The sequence below is a fragment of the Protopterus annectens genome, chromosome 13.part0 (genome assembly GCF_019279795.1).
Source record: "Protopterus annectens isolate FY-2018-M chromosome 13.part0, PAN1.0, whole genome shotgun sequence".
Lineage (NCBI taxonomy): Eukaryota > Metazoa > Chordata > Ceratodontiformes > Protopteridae > Protopterus > Protopterus annectens.
Genome location: NC_056747.1, coordinates 1,132,427,104 through 1,132,452,631, shown reverse-complemented (window position 1 = coordinate 1,132,452,631; position 25,528 = coordinate 1,132,427,104). Strand labels below are relative to the sequence as shown.

At 42.0% G+C, this 25,528-nt stretch overlaps 1 protein-coding gene across 3 annotated transcripts in view; it reads left to right on the top strand.

Annotated features, from left to right (window-relative positions):
• EFTUD2 (elongation factor Tu GTP binding domain containing 2) overlaps positions 1-25,528 on the top strand; it is a 1,111,673-nt gene that overhangs the window by 161,112 nt on the left and 925,033 nt on the right. For all 3 annotated transcript variants that reach the window (XM_044055111.1, XM_044055110.1, XM_044055112.1), the window contains exon 3: positions 4,889-5,054. In XM_044055111.1, the coding sequence (XP_043911046.1) occupies positions 4,889-5,054 (166 nt within the window). The remainder of the gene's footprint in view (positions 1-4,888; positions 5,055-25,528) is intronic.

Here is a 25,528-nt window from a genome sequence, read left to right as displayed (position 1 = left end):
TCGCTGGTTATATGATATATTGCAGTGTATATGAAGTATGTTTGTAAACGTGAACTTGTTAATACAGTTTGATTATTTTTATATAAATGTAAATTTGCGTATGTCACAAGTAATAATTCAATAAAGGTGTAAATATTATTAAAAAAAAAAAAAAAAAAAAAAAAACATAGTTTAGGAATTGCTGGGCTTGTGCATTAGAAGTGGTATAGGGTGCCCAGTGTATAGAGGGGTAGTTGAGATCTCCCATGAATGTCCTATTCGGTTGAATGGTGAGGGACTCCAGTACGGGTTTTCTGGGATATGGAGGAAGACCTATATTTTTCGAGGATATGGTACGAGACCTTGTTTATGGTGAGTTGCACATGTATGAGTTCCGGTGGATCATACACTTTATTCTGAATGTGAGGTTGGTTTTAATATAGACTACAACTATTCCTCCTTTAGTTCCTTCCTGTGCAGTAGCTTATCTAAAGGTGTAAAAAGTATTATAACCTTGCATTGTTGGGGTACTCTCCGCGACTTTGAACCATGTCTCCATTACTACACAGATGTCTACACTCTCCAGGGAGAGGAAGTGGAGTTTCTTGTTAAGACTTCTAGCATTGACCAGTATCACCATCAGATATTCTTTCATAGATTCAGTTAAGCCGGTAGGTTTATCAGTATGGCATTGCCTAAAAAAAGGCACCATGGTGGTGGAAAAGGTCTTTGCCAATATCTGAAAGCCTAGAGGGGATAGGTACAGATGACTCCTGGCAAAGCAGAATGGTCTGTCAACCATGTCCTCCCAGGCCGTCAGATATTGCACCCCGTGGATTGACACCAGAAGCTACGCCATTGTTAAAATCAATAATTTTCCGTCTGTAACATGGCATCATCCTTGGGGAAGGTAGTATGCTGCTCGGAGCTAGGCTAATACCTGCCTGAGATACACAGTCGGTGAGCTCAGTCATGTTTTTCTTCATATAGTCAAGGGAGGTACATCTCTGGTCATTAACACCCACATGGACTATGACAAAGTCATACTGGTACTTGTGGTTCAGTGACCTGAGTGCATGTGTGATTTGCTGGATCCTTGCCCCAGAAAGGCAGCTAACCATGAGACTCTCCTTAGTGTGGTGAGGGGGACATCAGTGTACCTCACTATAGAATCACCAATGACTAGGAAATTTGGCTGTGTGCTAGTTTGCCTTGAGGGTTTAGCAGTAGAGGCATTGGATACAGTTTTACTAAGTGTAGCTGGGGGTGGTGCCTTAATGGAGTGTTTACGTGATAGTTGAGGGCCCTTTATTTGATTGTACTGTACAGGAGGACTTAGTGTTTTAAGAAAGTTACCTGTAAGTGCCTCAGCATAAGTAGTTTCATGTGTAGGGTCTTTACCATATGCAGTAGGTGGGGTGCAGTTGTCGGGTCTTTATTATAAACACGAACGCTTACCTTATCGAATCCCTAAATGTCGACCCGTACTCATCGAACCACAAAAACACTGAACGCCCTAAACCATGAAATTCAAAACATTGAACTGTCCTACTTGTCCCACCCCACCACCCGCTACATACTACCTACACAAACAAACTAAATGAACCACATACATACACTAACCAAATCCCTACATCTAACCCTAAACTACACCCCACTTCTAACCCTACACTAAATCTTACATATACCACCAAGTATGCACTTAACTTAACCCGTACCCTAACCCTAAGGTCCGTAACTATCTCACACTTACCTTAAAAAGCGAAACCTAAACAAACTAAATAATCGACGCACATAATCCTAACAAAACCCTACACTAAATCTGACATACATTACCATCCATTCACTTACCTTAAACTGCACCCTAACCTTAAGGTCCATAACTATCGCACACTTACCTTACAGAGCTATACCGCAGAAGGCCATCCATGATGATTCAACTTTTCCGGTTTCGCTCTTCTAGACGTTCGATGTTTTCACATTTCAATAAGGATGGGTCGACATTTAGGGATTCGATAAGCTAAGCGTTCGACTTACTAATAGGGAACCCAATTGTCACTGACAAAATCTAGGATTAGTTTTGGTTGTATGAGAGAGTTTTGCCTCCAGAGTTAACTCATTCCTCCCAGTGGAGCTTTTGAAGTTGCACTGCAACTGCCAATGGGCAGAGCCAAAGTTTTTTGACTGAATAAAATTACATCCTCACATGTGATATAAATGTTCTTATCTCTGGAACCATAGAAGTCACTAAAAAAACTAAATTGCACACTCTTAAGCACACACTTTTTGTAGTGGTAGTTTTCTTTAAGTTCTAAGTCTTAATCAGGATTTTATAAGTCACAATAACTATTACGTTTATTTTGTAATTTTTTTTTTTTTTTTTTTTTTTTTTTTTTTTACAATATCACAGCAGCCACTCAAGTTACACACACACTGCCATCAGAATTTTGGTCAGCCAGCTTAGTGCTTTCATATGATGCAAAGTAGTTCTGTCTGTGCTACTTGTTTTTTGAGATATTTAGAAAAACATGAAATTTATGACAACTTAAAAAAATTATACAAACACTATCTCTTTAGCTACAATAGACAGGGGTCAGATATCAGTACAGTTGTGTTTGCTGTTGTGTAAGTTTTAAGGTGAAGCATTTTAATACTTTGTGTATAGCATGGTTTTGAAATTATTAATGCAAATAGAACAAGCAATATTTGATGGCTAGAGGCGTCAGTAGTATGCAACTGCACAAGCACCTGGAGCCATCACTCAGGTGGAGTGAGTTAGTGCATTTACAATTATTGCATACTTTTATCTGTTTTACTAAGAATAAGTAGTTTGTCAGTGTACATGAGGCAATTGCTACAGTCTCACAGAATACCCATCTCAACCTGTCTAGCCACAAAGAGAATCCAGAAGTGCATCTCCATGGCTGCTGATCCACTAGGGAGGAGTGAGGGATTACTGGCCTCAAACAGATGCCGTACGCAGACAGTCTCAAAAAACTCCAGCTTTACTCTGTCGCATATCGCTTACTCATAGGCGATCTCTGCCTAACATATAAAGCTATGTCAAACCCAGAGCTGTTGGACATGCTCCACGTAAAGAAATCCCAATCCTTCTGAGCTACATGCTCTAGGGACCTAAACCTTGTCATCACAATAAACAGAACATGCTGGAGGGACAGATTCCTGTCTCAGAGACTTCGTATACTCTGGAACAAACTACCTATCTATATCAAACAAAGCTCCTCATTAGCACTCTTCAAGAAAAATCTTGAAGATTGGATGGGAATTCACCCCGGGGATCACTTCTGTGGCTCTGCTTGACAGGGTCACAGGAAAATAATTTTCTTGGGAGGAAAAAGCCAGGGTACCGTTTGGCTAGGCTTATATAGGCCCTAGGGACAATAGCCTAGTACCTACCTATGAACCTATAAATAGGTCAAAAAGACAAGGAACTTGATGAGCAATGCTCAGCTATGTGCAGACTAGATGCTGTAGTAGTTAAAAAAAAATCTGTCTGGACAGTAATGTCACAAGAGTTTAGACCACAAATCCTCCTATTACAAAACAACTAGTTTGGAACACAAGTGCTTAAACTAGAACAAAGACACTTAGAATAACAGGCACAGTAAGCCTTCACCAGAAGTTCCCAGCACAGAAGGGTGGAGGCTATCCTTTCCTGCCACAAGAATCTGGAACCCAGGCATTCTTAATGTAAAATAAGTGGTTTGCAACCCAAGTGATTAAATCAGATCAAAGGCACTTAGACTAACAGGCACAGTAAGCCCAAACCAGCAGTTCCCAGGTCAGAAGGCTAGAGGCTACCATCTTCTCTCAAACGAGTGCAGACCACATATCTTCTTAAAGTAAAATAACTGGTTTTGACCTCAAGTTCTTAAACCTGAAGTAAGACACTTTTAGAATAACAAACACAGTAATCCTTCAGCCAGCAATTTCAAACTCAGAAGGATGTAAGCTACCTCTCCTGCCACAAGAGTGTAAACCACAAACCTTCTTTATGTAAGATAACCAGTTTGAAACCCAAGTGCTTAAATCAAAACTAAGAGGCTTAGAGTAACAGTGGTGTAATCAGGTTATTAAGCAGTAAGGAATGCAGCAGGTTAAAAGTAGAAAGAAGCACAAATTCAGTAAAAGCAGCTAAGTAAAGTGCAGTTTTTAATGTTTATTTTTTATAGGATGGGGGGAGAAAACAGAAGATAATTCAGTTTAAGGGACTAAGGGGGAAGACCTTCCCAGCTGGTCACACAGTAGAATGAGGTGATGAGATGGGACTGCAGGGAGTTTCCAAAATCAAATTTGTAATGGGGGTGGGCAACTCAAAAGCCATCAAGTTTAAAATTACAACAGAAGAAGGGCAGATGGGTGAGAAAAATCTAATGAAGTCAAAGATCTGCAGCAGTCCGGCAGAGAACATCAAGTCAAACAAGCACTACAGCTAAATAAAGATGGCACTAAATTTTTCTAGTTAAATGAGGAATGATATTTCTGAGCTCTTCCCACTAATTATATTATTCACGGTCTTCAAAAAAAAAAATCCTTTCAAACTTACCCTAGCCAATAAAAAAATTCAAACAAAACAAAAAACTGTATACATGTTAACAAACTGTATACTTGTTAACAGCGAAGTATAAACAGTAAGAAAACTAGTGTTTGATCAGAAAATGCAGAGGAAAGCCAACCCATTCATGAGTGCCACAGCTTTAAAATGGAGTATTTCGCTAAAACCAATCACACCCATTAACACAGTGATATTCTTAGATGAGTGTGAATGATAATAGTAACCATGCATGAGTACATGACTTAGTACTGTGTAGGCTTTCTTAATCATTTATTACCATGGTACTCTGTCACCTTTCAGCAATTTTTTGTAAAGATGCATGTTCTGTTGCAGTATGAAGAAGGTGGTGATGACGATGATGATGTAGACCGTGATGATGATCCACCTGGGATGGACATAGTGCTTCATGAAGACAAGAAGTATTACCCCACCGCAGAGGAGGTCTATGGCCCGGAGGTAGAGACAATCGTACAGGAAGAGGACACACAACCACTCACTGGTAAGTTATAAATGTTTTCCAAAGGACAAAAGCTGTACATGAATTCCATTTTAAATTGATTAAATATTAGAATCATGATGCAAAAGTGTAGAACATACCATATACTATTGGATATTTTTTAAAGCTAGAGTATTTCAAGTGCTAGTCATCTGACTGAAGTTTTTGTCTAGTAATTCTTCCCCAACATGTTAATGAGATTATAATGGTAACTAAGCAGACTGGGGAGCAGTAACATATTGTGATTAAACTAGATAGCTTCATCAAAATCTTTTGTTTTAACTACTCCAGATTAGAATTAATGTACAGACTATATTGATGAATCATAAAAAAATTGAAAATAACTCACTGAATAGAATTGAGTGCTACCTCAAATTTATGAATTACATTTTCAGAAACATAGACACATGAGTTTTTAGTCTTGCTAAACAGCAAAGCAGAGAATAATATTTTTCTGTTGAATGATAAGATGTCTGCATTTACTTGCTTATTTTTTTTCTCTCTTTTTCTTCCATCCTCTGCTGACCATTTGCACTCCCCTCAGCTAATGTCTAATGATCCATTCATTCCATTGGTGAGAAAGCTATAGTTTATTCATTCCTGGGGTGAAGATCAGGCTGAATGGGAATGGGGATCTTCATGCAAGCAAATAGATGGCGTTTATCTTGCTTTTTAGTCCCAACAGGTCCTTGCATCCCCTGGAAGTGCTAAGGAAGATGTGCAGTGGGCATAACTCTGGACTGTCATGTCCATAACTGACATAAGCCCACAGATGACCCCTCCTCATAGGAGAAGCACATTCTACTCATTTCTGCATTCTTCACAAGGAAACCATGCAGTTTGTGTGTTCTTGGGCACCAAAACCTATCCTGACCCTCTGAGAGGAGTGAGTGTTCAGTGCCCTGTCACTCCCCCAAGAAACTGAGCTGCAACTCAAACTGGAATGCACTTCTTCATAGTTGGGGCTTTATTGAAATGCCAATGAAGTTGCCATGTTTTGATTTGTTTAAGTTAAAGTAGTAAAGTATTAAAAACATTTAACAACAAAAGCAGTCATCAGACTTGTTGGAAATCTCCTATTGTTGAGGGAGAAAAAGTGTGTGGACTGCACTTGTGAAGATGTTCTTCATGTTTCACTGTTGCAGTCATTACATTTGGGCAATCTGCTGGCAGGTTGCCCTCAGTCGGCCTGATTAACAAAGTCTTGGTTCCTGCGTCGGTTGCTGTCCCATCTTCCATGATGTCAGGTCGTCAGGGGTGTAAAACATGCAGCTGATGCCATTACATTAGTCTTTCTTGCCGCGCGGTGCCCGAAGCAGGAGCAGTTCGCAAGTGCCGGTCGGCCGACTCCTGAAATTTTCGTTATCGAGTTTCAGATCCAAAGACTTCAACTAAAAAGCTAAGTACACCGTTGGGGAAACTTTTTCTTGCTCCTTACCGATGTCAGTAAAAGATAATAATTGCATTACTTGTGGGAAGCAAATACCTCATAAGGATTTTAATTTGTACTGTATTCCTTGCCTAGGCCCTGACCACAACGTACCTTGCTGTCAGTTTTGTGCCTTATTTAATAAACGCACAATCAAACGTCGGTACATTTTTGCTTTAAATATTTTGGCTCACGCTTTAATTATAAAAAAAAAATGCTTTGCAAGTAGGGTATGCTCGGCCCAACCATTAACTCATAAAACACCAGAGGCCAGCATGTGCAGCTTGTAAATTATTTTATTAATGAATGGATGTCAATAAGGCATATAATGCCACAAAATATAACAAATCAAACCGGTTTCGGCTATGCATCTTATTGGTTGGTGTTATCTATAAATAGTAATGAGACTTTGTGGGTGTTTAACGCTTTATCACTGACGAAGGCTGCACAACTGGAACCACACTGGTTGATGCGTACCTTAGATGTTAAGTCCTTATATACGAGCATACCCCACTGGGCAGGGTTACAGGCATTACATTACTGGTTAGAACACTCTAATTTATATCCACCAGGACTCAACACTTTGCTTGTCTGTATGGCTGAACATGTGCTCAACAAGAATGTTTTCTATTTTCAAGGGGAGTGTTATTTATTTATGGCGTACCTTGAAGAGTGCATGATATACAACCCACTGCACAATATATACATGGTGGAAATGGATATCTGGAGTAGATACCTTGATGATTGTTGGATGGTGTGGCGTGCGGATTCTGCGTACTTGCAGGAATTTGTGGAATATTTGAATAGTAACATTTGGGGCATAATATTTACTATTACATATGATCTCAATACTATTGATTTTCTGGATGTTACGGTGTACAGGAATAATGACCATACTTTGAGTACTAAAACATACAGAAAATATCCACAATACAACACCTTATTACATGCATCTAGTATGCATCCATGCCACACCATCCGCAACATACCAAAGTCTCAATTTTTGAGAATTAAACGCATTTGTTCATCCCAGACAGATTTTGGGAGAGCTAAACAGGATCTTCAAAATAGATTTCTAGATGGAGGTTATCACCAATCAGATATATCAGCTAGTATGTGGTCTGACAACCAAGATAGAAATAAATTATTAGAATATAAAAAACGTCAGCCGTTAGGTGTAGAGTCTCCATTAAGGTTTGTCACCACATTTGGTAGAAACCATAATGTTATCAGAAACATTCTTGATTCCAACTGGAATATATTACTAGCAAATGACCATTTAAGAAATATTTTGGGCCCGAAATGCCAATTTTCATATAGACGGGGCAAGAATTTAAGAGCCATGTTTTCACACTATAAGCATAAGGAAAGTGGAGGTGCCATTCCCAAACAGTTCACAATATCTGGGGATGAACTTGTGGGAACATTTCCATGTGGTCACTGTGCATCCTGTAATCAAGTCAGTAAATTAAAACAGTTTACTAGTACCAGTACAAGCAGGGTCTATGATCTTAGAGTTTTTGGGAACTGTAGCAGTACCTAGATTATCTATTTGGCAATGTGTCAATGCTCAGCATTTTATGTCGGACAAACATAACGATCACTTAGAATTAGTATGGGTGAACACAAAAGTGACATAAAAAATAAAAAGGAAACCAATGCTTTGTACAGACACACACTTAAACATCATAATGCCAAATTTATGTTTATGATCATAGACAAAATAACGGGAGACAGAAGTAACCAACAAGGGTGGCACAGTATTTTGAACCACAAGGAAACATATTGGATTATTCATCTTGCTGCTTTATTTTCCTCTGGCTTGAATGATCACTTATAAATTCAAAATTCATCTGATATATATGATATCATGGTTCTGAACATAGCATATGTGTTAACATTGGAATAGATATGAACATGATTATGGTTTCTCATAATTCTGAGACAAAATTTTTTTTGGTTTCATTACCATTGGACTAGATATATTTAAATTATGTTCATGGTATATATTATTGTATAATAGGTAATCATGGGTCTGGGTCAGACATTGGTTATATATTGGCAAGCTATTGCTTTGTGATTAGTTTTTTATATGCTATCATATGTCAACTTTGAATATTCAAAACAATACTTGTTTATATAAGTGGGAATAGGTCTTCTGTTCCTTTCATAACAGTTTGTCTATATAGTAGTTCATGTGTGCACTTTACAGGTTTATAAGTTAGTACATTATTGACAGGGACTTATTTTATATTGTTCATTATTCATGTTATTTATTTACCTTATGGTTATAATATGTATTTAATTATTTTTGATTGTAATATTTAGATGGTGATGACACTCTTTGATGTTCATTGTGCATACAGCTGCAGTCATAACAGATGGGTTTTCCTGCCATCAGGCGGGTCCTCGGTTGGCCGAATTCCAAAGTCTAGGTCCGGCGTCTGTTGTCGTCGCTCCTTCCCTGATGTCAGTATAAAAGAACCAGCCAACGCCATTTTCCCCAGTCTTTCTTGCCGCACGGTGCCCGAAGCAGAAGCAGTTCGCAAGTGCCGGTCGGCCAGCTCCTGAGATTACGAATATTTTTCAACCGAAGTCTTCTTGAAAGCTAAGTACCCCGTTGGGGAAACTTTTCTTGCCTCAGGCCGATGTCAGACAAAGTTAATAATTGCATTTCATGTGGGAAGCAAATACCGCATAAGGATTTTCATTCCCTCTGCATTCCTTGCTTAGGCCCAGACCACGACGTCTCGGCCTGTCGTTTTTGTGCTATATTCAACAGACGCACTATTAAGCATCGGGCGGAGTTCACCCAACACTATTTTCGCAAAAAATGCAATTACATTATGTCGTCGGATACTCCGACTCCAGTTTTGGGTAAAAGACGCAAAGATAAGGACTGACATATGATGTCCGCGACTTCTACCGACACCACGCCAAAGCCGACTACAGGTGGTCTGGTTCTCAGTGAGGCGCCTACGCATCCCCTGACTACCGATGACACTTCATTGGCGGTGTCTACTGTGCCCGAGGTCACAGGCCCTTCGGCCCACACCCAGACTACAGATACCGAAGCCACTTTTGGCAGTGAAACTCAGAGTTTAGACAGGGCTGCCACCTCTCAAGGTGTCTTCAGGCCTTCCTCTTCTTTTTCCATCAATGCTTTCACTATGTCTAAAGCAGCCATGCATTCTAAAAGACAAGCTCCACAGGGCCCTTCTCAAGGCCCCATGCCTAAAAAGCAGATGCTCAAAATGGCTGAGGATTTGATTACTCTTATCAAGGGTTCTCAACCCCCCCCCCCCCCCCCCCAGACAAAAGGCCCAGAGTGGAGGAAGAGTCTCCCTCCTCGGACCAGGCCTCCATTATTTCAGAACATTCTGAAGACCAGGAACATTCTTACTCCCCTTTTGTAGATTCTGATGCAGAGGAGTCCATTCCCTCTGTCTCCCCCCCTGAGGATTACTCTTTTGGGGAAACCTTGCATACCTTGAGGGAACACTTCCACTGGGAAGGCCAAGAATACTCAGACTCCAAGAAAAGGCTTAGGGATTTTCTCTTGCTCCCTCAGCACAGGCCTCTGGCTATACCTCCTGTCTTAGACATTCTAGATGATGTGTATTTGGAGGTCTGCCTTAACCCAGACTCTTTACCTCCAGCCCCAGTCAAGCCTGACAGGTATTACCAGGTTCCTGACTCACACCAATTCCTATACAAAAGCCATGCAGCTGACCTAGAAACTATTTCACAGGGTCCCAAGGGAATTAAGGCCTCCACTGCTAAAAATCCATTACTTTCAGAGAGAGATTCCAGAGCTTTAGAAAGGTGGGGAAAAAGGTATACACCTCGGCTACCTTAACCATGAGGGCAATAAACTGTCAGTTCCATATGTTAAAGTACCAACAGTTTCTGTTATCACAGTTGAGAAGCAAAATGTCACAACCTGAACAACCAGACTTGTAGGAGTTGCAGGATTTGATACATAGTGCAGAACAAGTGGGTAAACATACCTTGCAATGTGGTTTTGATGCTTTAGAGGCCTCATGTAGAGCTACTGCTACAGGATCAGTCATACGTAGACATGCCTGGCTCAAAGAGCAAACCTTACCAGATCATGTCAAAGCAAAATTACTAGATGCCCCTCTGCAAAAAGATGTATTGTTTGGTGTTAAAGCTGAGGAGGTATTAAAGAAAATGGAGGAAAAGGCAAAATCAATGCAAACAGTGAAAGATTTCCTACAGGTACAACCTCCACGTTTCAGTAGAAATTGGCCTTCCAAAAATTGGTCCTTTCCAGCCATGGACAGACCCCAAAGAGGTAGATATAGGCGCCAGAGGGGCAGAGGACAATCTCAAGGATCGTTTAGAGGCAGACAATGGCAAGCACCTACACAAAGAGGTGGTGAGGATAGTTCACAGCCATTCAGGAAGCAGACCCAATGACTTTCCCCTTTGCATGCCAAGCAAGGCTCAAATGGCAGCACCTTTAGGCGGAAAACTGGCATTATTTTCGAAAAATTGGCATATTGTCACAAAAGACAAATGGATCCTGGACATTATAGACAGAGGCTACAGATTCCACTTTCACACCCTTCCAAAAATGAGAGGCATGCCAAACCTGCCACACAATCAAAGGGCAGAGGCACAAAAACAAATTTCAGATCTCATGGACATGAAAACTATTCAAGAGGTACCTGCACAAGAACAGGGTCAAGGTTTTTATTCCAGACTATTCTTGGTACCAAGGAAGGGAAAAGATTGGAGACCTATTTTGGACCTATCCATCCTAAACACATTTTTACTCGTTCCAAAATTCAAGATGCTCACATTACAGCAGCTTCTTCCCATGCTGGGCAAGGAGTCTTGGCTGGTAACATTGGACCTCAAGGAGGCATACCTGCATGTCCCAATCAGACAAGATTGCAGAAGATACCTCAGATTTCTTGCAGGTTCAACCCATTATCAATTCTCTGCATTGCCCTTTGGCTTATCTACTGCGCCCAGAGTGTTCACGAAATGCCTGGCATCAGTAATTGCCTACTGTAGACTTCAAGGGATACAAATATACCCATATTTGGACGACTGCCTGATCCAAGCGGACAGCAAGAACATACTTCTGAAACATCTGGCTTTTGTAATAATGTTGTTGAATTCTCTGGGATACACAGTCAACAAAAAGAAATCAAGGCTAATACCCTCTCAAACAATAATTTTCCTGGGTGCCAGCTTGGATACAAACACCCAGATGGCCTACCTCACGCCAGAGGAAACAAGGGCAATTAACTCAATACTTCAGAAAACTGGCAACTTTCACCAGGCTGACTGCAAGGAAAATTCTGCAGGCTCTGGGATTCATGGCATCTTGCATCCTACTAATCCCATGTGCAAAGCTGCATATGAGGAAACTTCAATGGTACCTAAAAAACCTATGGTCTCAACACAGCCACAGTTTGGAAACAATAATACCACTAATTCTATGTTTTCAAAAGGAATTTCTGTGGTGGGCTCAAGCATGCCAAAGAAACACAGGTCTCCCATTCTGCAAGCCTCAAGCAAGTCAAGTCATCACAACAGACGCCTCGGACTACACCTGGGGGGCGCACATGACAAATCGTTGCATTCAGGGCAAATGGTCCCAAAAGGAAAAGCACCTACACATCAATCAAAAGGAAATGCTAGCAGTAATAAATGCTATTATAGCTTTCAATGACCTTCTGCATCCAGATCAGCTATTGATAAGGACAGACAACACCACAGTAATGTGGTACATAAACAAACGGGGAGGAACCCATTCATACCCCCTATGCAGGCTGGCCATGCTCTGGAATTACAAATCGAACTTCAAGCACAGTACTTGCCAGGCAAGGAAAACACGCTGGCAGACAACCTAAGCAGAAATATGACAGATCCACACGAATGGAAGTTGCATCCTCAAGTTTTTACAAGGATAATTCAAGCATGGGGAAGGCCAGACATAGATCTCTTTGCCTCCCACAGAAATCACCAATTGGCAAAATTCTGTTCAAGGACCTTTCATCCACAGGCCTGGAAAGTAGACGCACTCTCTTTCAGTTGGACAACAATGACAGTTTATGCCTTTCCACCTCTTCCTCTGCTGCCCAAAGTTCTATTAAAAACCAGAGCAGACAGACCAAAGATGATTCTCATTGCTCCAGACTGGCCAAGACAACACTGGTACCCACTCCTGAGGAGCCTGACGCATTCCCCACCATGGATCCCTGCCTCTAATGCCTCTTCTACTGACTCAGCACAACTTCAAAACTCTTCACAGTCAGCTGAAAACACTCAATCTAGCCGCATGGAAGATTCCTTAAATTCATAGCAGACCCTACTCTCCAAGGAGGTGCAGGATGTCATGTTGGAGGCCAGAAGGCCTTCTACTAGAAAAGTCTACTCCGCAAAATGGAAACGGTTTTGTGCCTGGAATGAGAAAAAGGGTCAGAATCCTGGAATACTGAATTTACCTCAAATATTACAGTACCTAGCTGAGTTGCTAAGCAGTGGACTTTCATTCTCCTCCATCAAAATCCATGCCTCAGCCATTTCTGCTCAATACAACACTGATCCTTTTTTATTCTCTCATCCCCTCTTAAGACAGTTCCTCAGAGGGGCTAAGAATATAAATCCCCCAAGGAAGCAACCAGTGCCTGCTTGGGATCTCAATTTCATTCTAGAAAAACTGACCTTGCTTCCTTTTGAGCCAGCTGCTTCAACAGAACTGCAATATTTGTCCTGGAAAACAGCCTTCCTTCTGGCTATCTCCTCAGCTCGCAGGGTTTCGGAACTACAAGCCCTCATGGCTGTGCAGCCTTTCATCATTTTCCATCAGGACAGAGTTTCCTTACGAACCAACCCGTCCTTTATGCCAAAGGTAGTATCCAGGGTAGCCTTGAATCAGGCTATCCACTTACCTACCTTTTACCCTAATCCTCAAAACAAAGGGGAGAGACTACTACGTTCCTTGGACATTCACAGACAGCTGCATTATTATTTGGACAGAACAAAGCCTTTCAGAAAATCAGAGCAACTCTTTGTGTCCTATGCTACAGGAGCTCAAGGGAAGCCAATTTCCAAACTGACAATCTCAAAATGGATAGCCCACTGCATACGCTTTTCTTACTCTTTTCATGGTAAAACTGTACCTGCAGGCATCAGATCTCACTCCACAAGGGCCACAGCTACCTCTGCAGCTTTCCTCAGGGGGGTTCCTACCAAAGATATTTTGGAAGCAGCCACTTGGAGTTCTGTACATACCTTCTCCAAGCACTATCACCTACCATTATACTCCAAATCTAGAGCTGGCTTTGCCACTGCAGTCTTGCAGGGCATCCTGGCTCCTCCTAGTTCCACCTAGTGCCTACCACCCCTTTTTTAGCTTTGGGATTCTACCCATCTGTTATGACTGCAGCTGTATGCACGATGAACATAGTACAGTTTTGTACCTACCACAAATGTAGATGTTCGAGTGCTAATACAGCTGCAGTCCAGGTTTCCCTCCCTCCTTCCCCTCTTGGGACAGGCCTATTGGCTAACACCTCCTCATACAACCTGATTGGGGTATTCTTTTATGGTGTATTTGCTTGTAACTACTGTTTTTTGATTATATTGCATTGCATTATTACATGAATTTATGTATTGCCTTCCTTCTGGGGGCACCTGAAATCTAGGGCAAGAAAAACTGAAGAAAATGGCGTCGGTTGGTTCTTTTATACCCCTGTCGGACTGACGTCAGGGAAGGAGCGACGACAACCGACACCGGACCTAGACTTTGGAATTCGGCCGACCGAGGACCCGCCTGACGGCAGGAAAACCCATCTGTTATGACTGCAGCTGTATTAGCACTCGAACATCTACATTTATGGTAGGTACAAAACTGTACTTTTCATGATATACATTACTAAAAGAAACCGGCCTTAGGGTTGAACTATACCATATTCTTATTGGTTGGTGGTATCTATAAATAGTAATGAGACTTTGTGGATGTTTAACGCTTTATCACCGATGAAGGCTGCATAGCCAAAACCGGTTTGATTTGTTATATTTTCTGGCATTATATGCCTTATTGACATCCATTCATTAATAAAAGAATTTACAAGCTGCACATGCTGGCCTCTGGTGTTTCACGCTTTAATTATCCAGAAATGTCATCGGTTAGCAATCAGACTACCGGAATACCTAAAAAACACAAAGAAAAAGAGACAGACCATTGAGGTCCAAAACTGCCGACGACGCTTCTCCTAAGCCAGTCGCCAGTTCGCAGGTACTCAGTGAGGTGCTTTCGCAGCCCCGATACCTGCTAATTCTGATTCGCAGGCCTCTACTGAGACCCATTCGGAGTCCGGTATGCCGCGAGATGCTTCAATTATGGAACCCGCGGATGTCTCTACCTTAGATGGGTCCGGAGCCGATGTGCAGGCACCGGCTTCTGAGGGTGTTTTCAAGCCTACACATTTGTATATTAGACCGACGCCATCTTCAAAACTAAGGCCAAAATCTCAACCTATGCCTAAAAAACTGACACCTGGGCCACATGTGCAGGCCCCTATGCCTAAAAAAACAAATGATCAAAATGGCTGAAGATTTAATTACTCTGATCAGGGGTAGCCAACCCCCCCCCCCCCTTCTAAGAGGCCTAGGCAAGATGTTGACTATGAATCTTCTGAACAGGATTCTATTTCTTCTGACTCTTCTAATGAACAGGAATTGTCTATACCTTTTATGAGGACTCTGATGCAGAAGATTCCATTCCTTCTGCTTCTCCCCCTGAGGATTTTTCTTTTGGGGAAACTTTGCATAGCTTAAGGGAACATTTCCACTGGAAAGTCAGGATTTTTCTGAATCTAAAAAGAGACTTAGGGATTTTCTTCTTCTTCCTCAGCATAGGCCTTTGGCTGTACCTCCTGTTCTAGACATTGTTGTTGATGTTTTTTCAGAATCTAGTATGGCTGCTGATTCTCTGCCTCCGGGTCCTTGTAAGCCAGACAGATACTACAGGGTTCCTGACTCCTACAAATTCCTTTTCAAACATCCTGTTGCAGATCCTGAAACCATTTCTCAGGGTCCCAAGGGCATTAAGGCTTCTACTGCTAAAAATCCTACCCCTTCTGATGGAGATTCCAGGATGCTGGAAAGATGGGGTAAGAAGGTTTACACTTCTGCAACCCTGGCAATCAGGGCTTTAAAGTTGGAAAACATACTTTGCAATGTGGTTTTGATTCTTTGAAGGCCTCTTGCAGGGCTGCTGTAACTGGGTCTTTACTAAGAAGGCATGCATGGCTCAAAGAGCAAAATCTGCCTGATCATGTTAAAGCAAAATTGTTAGATGCTTCTTTACAACAGGACTGTCTCTTTGGTAATAAGGCTGATGAAGTTCTAAAAAAAAGATGGAAGATAAAGCTAAATCTATGCAAACAACTGTGAAAGATTTCTTACAAGTGCAACCTCCAAGATTTAGTAGACACTGGCCTACTAAGAACTGGTCCTTTCCAGTCCCTTCGAGAGCCACTCAAGTCAAACCCAGGCATTCCAAAGGCACCAGGTTTCAGTCCCAAGGAACTTTCAGAACAAAACAATGGGGTGCCTTTTCTTCCAAATCTGGAAACAACAAGGCACCTCCCTATGGTAAGCAGTCTCAATGACTTCCCTTTACACTTACCAAGCACTTACCTTTTAGCCCCCTCTTTGGGGGGAAATCTGGCTCTTCATGCAAAAAACTGGAAACTTATAACCCAGGACAAATGGGTTTTAAATATAGTATCCCAGGGATACAGATTTCATTTCCACATGTTGCCAATTCCAAACGGATGGCCAGACCTGCCCCCAAATCAGTGGGTAGAGGCTCAGAAACAACTACTTTCCCTCATGAGCATGGGGGCTATTCAGCTAGTACCAGAAGAGGAAAAGGGACAATGTTTCTATTCAAGACTTTTCCTGGTACCCAGAAAAGACAAATCTTGGTGTCCAATTCTGGACTTATTATAAACACCTTTCTGGACATCCCAAAATTCAAGATGCTGACTCTTCACCAGTTACTTCTTATGCTAGGCAAAGATGTCTGGTTGGCAACTCTAGATTTAAAGGAGGCTTACCTGCATATCCCAATCAGGGAATCTTGCAGAAGATACCTCAGTTTCAAAGCGGGCTACTTGCATTACCAGTTCTCTGCACTGCCCTTTGGCTTATCTACTGCGCCCAGGGTCTTTACAAAATGCCTGGCTCCAGTAATTGCATTTTGCAGGCAAAGAAATATTCAAATATATCCATACCTGGACGATTGTCTAATTCAGGTAGGACATTCTTCTAAATCATCTGGCGTTTATAAAAAGGGTAATAACTTGTCTAGGGTACACTATAAACGAAAACAAATAACAACTGGTACTCTCTCAAAAAATTACATTCATGGGTGCAAGCTTGAATACAACTGCCCAGATGGCTTTCTTTACGCCAGAGAAGCAAATTCATTTGGTGACTTACTTCAAACAGGTGGCCACAAAAACCCTGCTTTTTGCAAGGCAAATACTGCAAGCCTTGGGGTTCATGGCCTCATGCATTCTTCTAATTCCATATGCAAGGTTGCATATGAGGAAACTTCAGTGGTATTTAAAAAGTCTATGGAGTCAGCATTGTCACAGCCTGGAAACAATGATTCCTATCATACCTTGCCTGCAGCTAGAGTTCCTATGGTGGGCAGAGGCCTGCCACCAAAACAAGGGACGGCCATTCACACCACCCCCTGCCGCCCAAACCCTAACTACAGACACATCAGACTATGCTTGGGGGGGGCTCATCTGGCAGGGAAGTGCATTCTGGGCAAATGGAGTCCGAATCAAATGCACATTCATATCAATCAAAAATAAATGCTAGCTGTACAGAATGCACTGACAGCCTTCAAGGACTACCTTCATCCAGGACATTTACTGATAAAGACAGACAGCACCACGGTTATGTGGTACATAAACAAGCAGGGGGGTACACACTCCTACCCCCTTTGCAGACTAGCCATGGCATTGTGGAACACGGCCTTGACCTATCAAGTACAACTATAAGCTCAATTCCTGCCAGGAAAGCTGAATACTCTGGCAGACGAACTAAGCAGAAATCTTATGGACCCACACAAATGGAAACTGGAACCACGGATTTTCAACATGTTGACATGCAAATGGGGGAGTCCAGACATAGATCTTTTTGCCTCACTCCAGAACAATCACTTGGACAAATTTTGCACAAGAACTCATCACAAAAAAGCCTAGAAAGTGGATGCTCTATCCTTCAGCTGGAAAAACCTATCAGTCTATGCCTTTCCCCCTCTGCCTCTGCTCTCCAAAGTTCTACTAAAAGTCAAACAGGACAAACCAAAAATGAATTTGATTGCTCCAGACTGGCCTCGCCAACACTGGTACCCACTCCTGCGCAGTGTGTCACACCTTCCACCGTGGCACCTGCCTCAGACACCTTACTTACTGTCTCAGAAGAACAACCAAATTCTGCACACTCTGCTCCAAACGTTGAATCTTGCAGCATGGCTAATCACCTAAATTCACCCTTAGCATCCCTCAGCAAACCTGTGATGGATGTCCTTTTGGAGGCGAGAAGACCTAGTACTAGAAAATCTTATGATGACAAATGGAAGAGATTCTGTGCCTGGAATCGATCTCAAGGGATAAGCACAGTAGTGCCCAACATTCTTCAGATTTTGCAATACTTAACTGAGATGCTTCACAAGGGCCTGTCCTTTTCTTCCATACAAATACATGCCTCAGCCATTTTAGCTCATTACAACACAGAACCTCCCCTCTTCTCTCATCCTGTGCTAAAGCAGTATCTCAGAGGGGCCAAAAACTTAAGACCATCCAGGAGAGCTCCAACCCCTGCCTGGGACCTCAATTCTGTATTGGAGAAGCTCACTCTCCCTCCATTCGAGCCAGCTGCTACTGCAGACTTAAAATTTCTCTCCTGGAAAACAGCTTTCCTTTTAGCAGTCACTTCAGCTAGAAGGATTTCCGAATTACAGGCTCTTTTGGCAGTGTAGCCTTTCATCACTTTTCATGCGGACAGGGTATCTCTCAGGACCAATCCATCCTTAATGCCTAAGGTGGTATCCAGTGTGGCTCTTAATCAGACCATTTGCCAACTTTCTTTCCCAATCCACAGAACAAGGTGGAGCGGATTCTGCATTCATTGGATGTACACAGACAACATAAATTTTACTTAAGCAGGACTAAATCTCAAAGAAAATCTGAACAACTGCTGACGGCATTTGCTGCAGGGGCAGAGGGAAAGGCTATTTCAAAGCAAACCATTTCCAAATGGATAAGCCATTGTATTTGTTTCTGCTATACGCACCATGGAAAAACTATCCCCCAGGAGATCACATCCCATTCCACCAGGGCTGCATCTACTTCAACAGCCTTTTTCAGAGGTGTTCCTACCAGGGACATTCTAGAAGCTGCTACCTGGAGCTCAGTTAAACATTACCATTTACCACTTTTTTCTAAATCCAGAGCTGGCTTTGCCACTGCTGTCCTGCAAGGCCTTATAGCTGGTCCTAATGCTGTATAATTCCCTCCACCCAACCATAGCTTTGGGAATCTACCCAAATGTAATGACTGCAACAGTGAAACACGAAGAACATAGTACAGTTGTGTACACTTACCATAAATGTAGATGTTCGAGTGTATTCACTGTTGCAGTCCTGGTTACCCTCCCTCCAGCCCCCTATTTTTCTGTGGCTATACCTCTACTTTCTTTCACTATGCTTAAAAGCCCTTTTGGTGTATTTGCTTTTGGTTGGAGGTATATATTTTTTTTGTGTTTTTAATTTTATTTGCTCCCCATTTGGGGGGCCCCTGACATCTGGGGCAAGAAAAATTAATGTAATGGCGTCGGCTGCATGTTTTATATCCCTGACGACCTGACGACATGGAAGAAGGGACAGCAACCAACGCAGGACCCAAGACTTTGTTAATCAGGCCGACTGAGGGCAACCTGCCAGCAGATTGCCGACTGAGGGCAACCTGCCAGCAGATTACCCAAATGTAATGACTGCAACAGTGAATACACTCTAACATCTACATTTATGGTAAGTGTACACAACTGTACTTTTTTTTTAATAGGTTAATGGTAACCTTGACAAGACTTTAATTTTCATAGATGTTAAAATTATAATGTACACCACCCCAGGAGACTAGAGATATTTCAAGAAGGAACTCAACATTTCTTTAATTACTGGGGGTGAGGGTGAAAAAGAAAAAAAGATGGCCGGTCCTGTTGAAAACACCTAAAGAATAACCTGGTCTGATACAGGCTGGACCAAGAGAGAGATTAAGTGCTGGCTACACTGAAATGTACAAGCTTTGTTGCCTTTTGGGGTGGGGATCAGAAATCTGTATATACATGGTAAGCATCAACATGTTGGTATATTTTTATGTATCCTCAGCATTTTATAGCGAAACGCATGCCTGAATAATCTGACTCTTTCTGTAGATGGACAAGTTTGTAGTGCCCGCTCCCAAAGCTAAGGCTCTATAATCCTTTTTAACTTCTTTGCATACAACTGCCACAAGCAGTTGGCCAGATATTTTGAAGCTTTGCCTTGCTAACAAGACATCTGTTATACTTCGCCAGCCAGTGCATTGCATCTCTGTCAGGGAATTCTTCTTTGCCTAGTTTAAGTGATCAGCAGTGCAGTAACTCTGACAAACAGATTGATTAACAGATACTGAACCACTAGACACTTGCAGCTGGCTAAGTGCTGCCTGGATGGAAAAAGAATTAGTGAACTGGCAAACTAGTGCTTCATTGACTGCAGCTGTGCTTGGATAGCTACTCTAGACAGCTGAAAACTATCTTTTTTTTGTCACACTGCTCCTTTGATGCCTACTGATCTGATCGTCATCCCCTTCCTGGCCATTTGGCCCATTCATTTCCCATCACTTGGGAGAACATCAACCAGGAAGGGAATGTCAAAACAGTCATCTGGGAAAGTTTGTGGTTTTTCATTTTTTTCCACTCATGCTAATGTGTATACCCCAAATTAGCTGTGCAGGGAAAGCGGGCCTGCAGTGAGCTGTCTGTGAAAGGAGCTTCCTCATTTCCACAAGGGATGTACCCTTTATGTAGTATGGGAATAAAATGTATGCTTCTGCAACTTTTATTTTCCAGAATTTTTAATTTTCAGGCTTATGGTTTATTTTGAGTAATTGTGAACGTATAAGAAATGTTTTGTCTGCAGATTTTTATTTTTTTAGGAAAAACCTGCTTTAAATAATTTTTCTTCCATTGTAAAGGTCACTCATTATTGTTTACAGTGTCTGTGATTCATGTGATGCTCCTTCCAGGGCTACAGCTACTGTTTTGAGGAGATTTACGTGGCTGTGTTCATAGAATGTCCCACATGATATGAAAAAATGAGATTTTAAATTGTTACTAGGCTAATGGTCACCAGTGGCATCACAAGCCTAGTCATAGACCCCAAACCCGTTGGGATCCTGAGTATCATGGGAGTCTGTCCGGGGGATGACATGTTGGCAGGGAGGTTAACTAAGGGATTTGGAGCGCGGGGGGGGTTAGGATAATTTTTCATAAAGGACATGGGAGCCAGACTGGGGTGAATTTATGATTTTCCATCCAGTTGTCAAGGTTTTGTTTGAATAGGTTAGGGATGAACTCTGTTTTACATGCATGGGGAGCCTATTTCATATCATGGGGCTCCTTTGGGACACATATCTGTCTCTCCAGCATGCTCTGTTTATGCCACAAGCAAAGTTCAGATCCCTGGATCTACTGTTTCTGGTGCTGTTTGTTTTGCACTTGTACAACAAATCCATCAGGGCTGGTCTAAGGAAGCCCCGTGTAGGTCATGGTATTCATGCCCTGAATTCTGCTTGTGAGAAGCCTTTGCGGGTGTTCCAACTCTTGTAAGTGTCTGGTTAGCTGCATGCCAAGGAGGATGGTGTACCTTTACCTGTATGGTGGGTGACAAAGAATGATTTTCTTACTACCTTAGCTAAGTGTTGCTCAAAGACCAGATTGTTTGCATATGTTCCCATATCCTTTATTACTGTGTTAACTCTTAGAGGTGTTTTGGGTTGAAAGTTTCCCAAAGGGCATTATATTCCATTTTTTTTGGCATTTAGTTTTGGCCATGGCTTTATTACAGACAAATCACTTGAGCCAAACACTCTTGCAATATGTTGGTGTCTTGGTGGGGGGGGGGGGGTTGTAATAGTTCCCAGTTTACAGTCCTCTGTGTACTTGGTGAGCCAGAGCTTCACTTGCTAGAAGTAGATGCCAAAGAGGAGCAGGCCCAACATGGAGCCCTGAGGTACTCGTCTGGTGACTGGTCTCTTGGTAGAGTTGGTCTCACCAATCCTGACTTCTTGGGCCTGTCTGTGTACCAGCCGTGAATCCAGCAACTTATGTAGGGATTTATACCTAGTTCAGAGAGCTTGTCAACAATGCTTGAGTTAGGTATTGTATCGAATACTTTGGCCCAGTCAAGATATGCAGTATCCAGTGTTTTACGCTCGTCCATTGCCTTGGTGACCTTCTCAAAGAAGTCTACAAAGTTAAATAAGCATGACCTTCCCTTAACAATGCCAAATTGAGATGGATCCAGTGTCTGTAGGTGGTCAGTGTCCCTATTTATCATTTCCATGATAATTTGTTCCATGGCTTTACATATTAAGCTTGCTAGACTGATGGATCTGTAGTCCCATGGGTCTGTTGATGGTCCATCCTTGTGGAGGGGAGAGACTGTTGTGGTCCTCCACTCACTTAGAATGTAGCTTATTTTGAGGCTGTAGGTGAAAAGTAGTTCAAGTGGTCATCATAGGTTGTGTTTTAGACTGTTCAGGATGTTGTCTGGAACCATAGGGGTGGTGTTCTTGGCTTTAGCAAGTGCTGCTAGCACGTGGTTCCTGTTAATAGTTGGGGGAAGTATGTTGGAGAGGATTTCACCTGGACATGCTGGGGGGAGTAAGGGATGAAATTTGAGCTGAATTTATCTACCAGTAGATTTGTTATGTCACTCTGATCAGTGAAGGTGGTACCATTCACCACCAGTTCAGCACACTGCTCTGTGTTACATGTAAGGATCCAGAAATAGCTGTAGAAGGCCTTGTGATTGTTCTTAGCCTGCAGGGCTACTCCTAACCTCATAGATGAATTAGATTAGACCTCTTAGTTTCTTACCTAGTTATATAAGAGAGCACTTTTCTTTAATGGAATTGCTGTCATGAGGGTTTGGTGTTTTTTTTTTTGGTTATAGACCTTGTTTAGGCAAGGATTCCACCAGTAGGGTTTGCTATGGTTTACTTTGTGGTAGGTATGGCAGCTTTTATGCAGCCATTCGGTTGTCTGTATAGGGACTCTGTGAATAATTCTGCATAGGTATATGTAGTCTCAGGGTTTTGGGGAGCATTACATTTTGACAAACTGTCACTTAATAGGATGTAGTTTGTCTTAAAATAGTTATTGTTATTGGTTTGGTTGAGTTTTCTGGATTGATTTTTACTTCAAAGGTGACGGCTTTGCGATCTAACCTCACTAGTGAGGAAATAACATGAGGTGGTGCAGTGCTGTCCCATGTTGGTGGATACAAGATCCAGTGAGCACCAGAATGTCCTCCTTTGGATAGAGATTTAGTTTTTGGCTCATCTGCTGTAGAAGTTATCAAAATGTGATAAAAGGGTAAAGCTGATTCGGAAATCTCAATATTTTGCAGCCCTCCTTTTCACATTTTCTAAGAGATTCTCTAACCCCTCATCCAGTTTTGTCAAAAACAAAATAAACAGTGTCAACACAATGCTAGCAAGCAGATATTTAAGATGCAATGGCAGGGGGTTCCAAAAAGATTTCAGAAACCCCCCTCCAAAACCAAGAGCAGTCTAACAAGTCAAAATAACTATTTAAGGGTCCTTGCCCCCCTTTCCGTCCTTTTTTTCCTTCCAGAATGTCTGGATCTTCACTTTTCTCTGGCAACAGATAGTGTCAGATATATGGGGTTTTATTCAAGGATGATTTTAGTGCCAAAGAAAAAAATGCTTGGAGACCACTTCTAGATCTTTCTTAAACCTGTGATTGTGCAAAAGTTCAAAATGCTGTCACTTCACAACCTGATACCTCTTCTTCCTCCATTTATGTTTCCTGGGGGGGGGGGGGGGGTTGTAATAGTTCCCAGTTTACAGTCCTCTGTGTACTTGGTGAGCCAGAGCTTCACTTGCTAGAAGTAGATGCCAAAGAGGAGCAGGCCCAACATGGAGCCCTGAGGTACTCGTCTGGTGACTGGTCTCTTGGTAGAGTTGGTCTCACCAATCCTGACTTCTTGGGCCTGTCTGTGTACCAGCCGTGAATCCAGCAACTTATGTAGGGATTTATACCTAGTTCAGAGAGCTTGTCAACAATGCTTGAGTTAGGTATTGTATCGAATACTTTGGCCCAGTCAAGATATGCAGTATCCAGTGTTTTACGCTCGTCCATTGCCTTGGTGACCTTCTCAAAGAAGTCTACAAAGTTAAATAAGCATGACCTTCCCTTAACAATGCCAAATTGAGATGGATCCAGTGTCTGTAGGTGGTCAGTGTCCCTATTTATCATTTCCATGATAATTTGTTCCATGGCTTTACATATTAAGCTTGCTAGACTGATGGATCTGTAGTCCCATGGGTCTGTTGATGGTCCATCCTTGTGGAGGGGAGAGACTGTTGTGGTCCTCCACTCACTTAGAATGTAGCTTATTTTGAGGCTGTAGGTGAAAAGTAGTTCAAGTGGTCATCATAGGTTGTGTTTTAGACTGTTCAGGATGTTGTCTGGAACCATAGGGGTGGTGTTCTTGGCTTTAGCAAGTGCTGCTAGCACGTGGTTCCTGTTAATAGTTGGGGGAAGTATGTTGGAGAGGATTTCACCTGGACATGCTGGGGGAGTAAGGGATGAAATTTGAGCTGAATTTATCTACCAGTAGATTTGTTATGTCACTCTGATCAGTGAAGGTGGTACCATTCACCACCAGTTCAGCACACTGCTCTGTGTTACATGTAAGGATCCAGAAATAGCTGTAGAAGGCCTTGTGATTGTTCTTAGCCTGCAGGGCTACTCCTAACCTCATAGATGAATTAGATTAGACCTCTTAGTTTCTTACCTAGTTATATAAGAGAGCACTTTTCTTTAATGGAATTGCTGTCATGAGGGTTTGGTGTTTTTTTTTTTGGTTATAGACCTTGTTTAGGCAAGGATTCCACCAGTAGGGTTTGCTATGGTTTACTTTGTGGTAGGTATGGCAGCTTTTATGCAGCCATTCGGATGTCTGTATAGGGACTCTGTGAATAATTCTGCATAGGTATATGTAGTCTCAGGGTTTTGGGGAGCATTACATTTTGACAAACTGTCACTTAATAGGATGTAGTTTGTCTTAAAATAGTTATTGTTATTGGTTTGGTTGAGTTTTCTGGATTGATTTTTACTTCAAAGGTGACGGCTTTGCGATCTAACCTCACTAGTGAGGAAATAACATGATGTGGTGCAGTGCTGTCCCATGTTGGTGGATACAAGATCCAGTGAGCACCAGAATGTCCTCCTTTGGATAGAGATTTAGTTTTTGGCTCATCTGCTGTAGAAGTTATCAAAATGTGATAAAAGGGTAAAGCTGATTCGGGAAATCTCAATATTTTGCAGCCCTCCTTTTTCACATTTTCTAAGAGATTCTCTAACCCCTCATCCAGTTTTTGTCAAAAAACAAAATAAACAGTGTCAACACAATGCTAGCAAGCAGATATTTAAGATGCAATGGCAGGGGGTTCCAAAAAGATTTCAGAAACCCCCCTCCAAAACCAAGAGCAGTCTAACAAGTCAAAATAACTATTTAAGGGTCCTTGCCCCCCTTTCCGTCCTTTTTTTCCTTCCAGAATGTCTGGATATTCACTTTTCTCTGGCAACAGATAGTGTCAGATATATGGGGTTTTATTCAAGGATGATTTTAGTGCCAAAGAAAAAAATGCTTGGAGACCACTTCTAGATCTTTCTTAAACCTGTG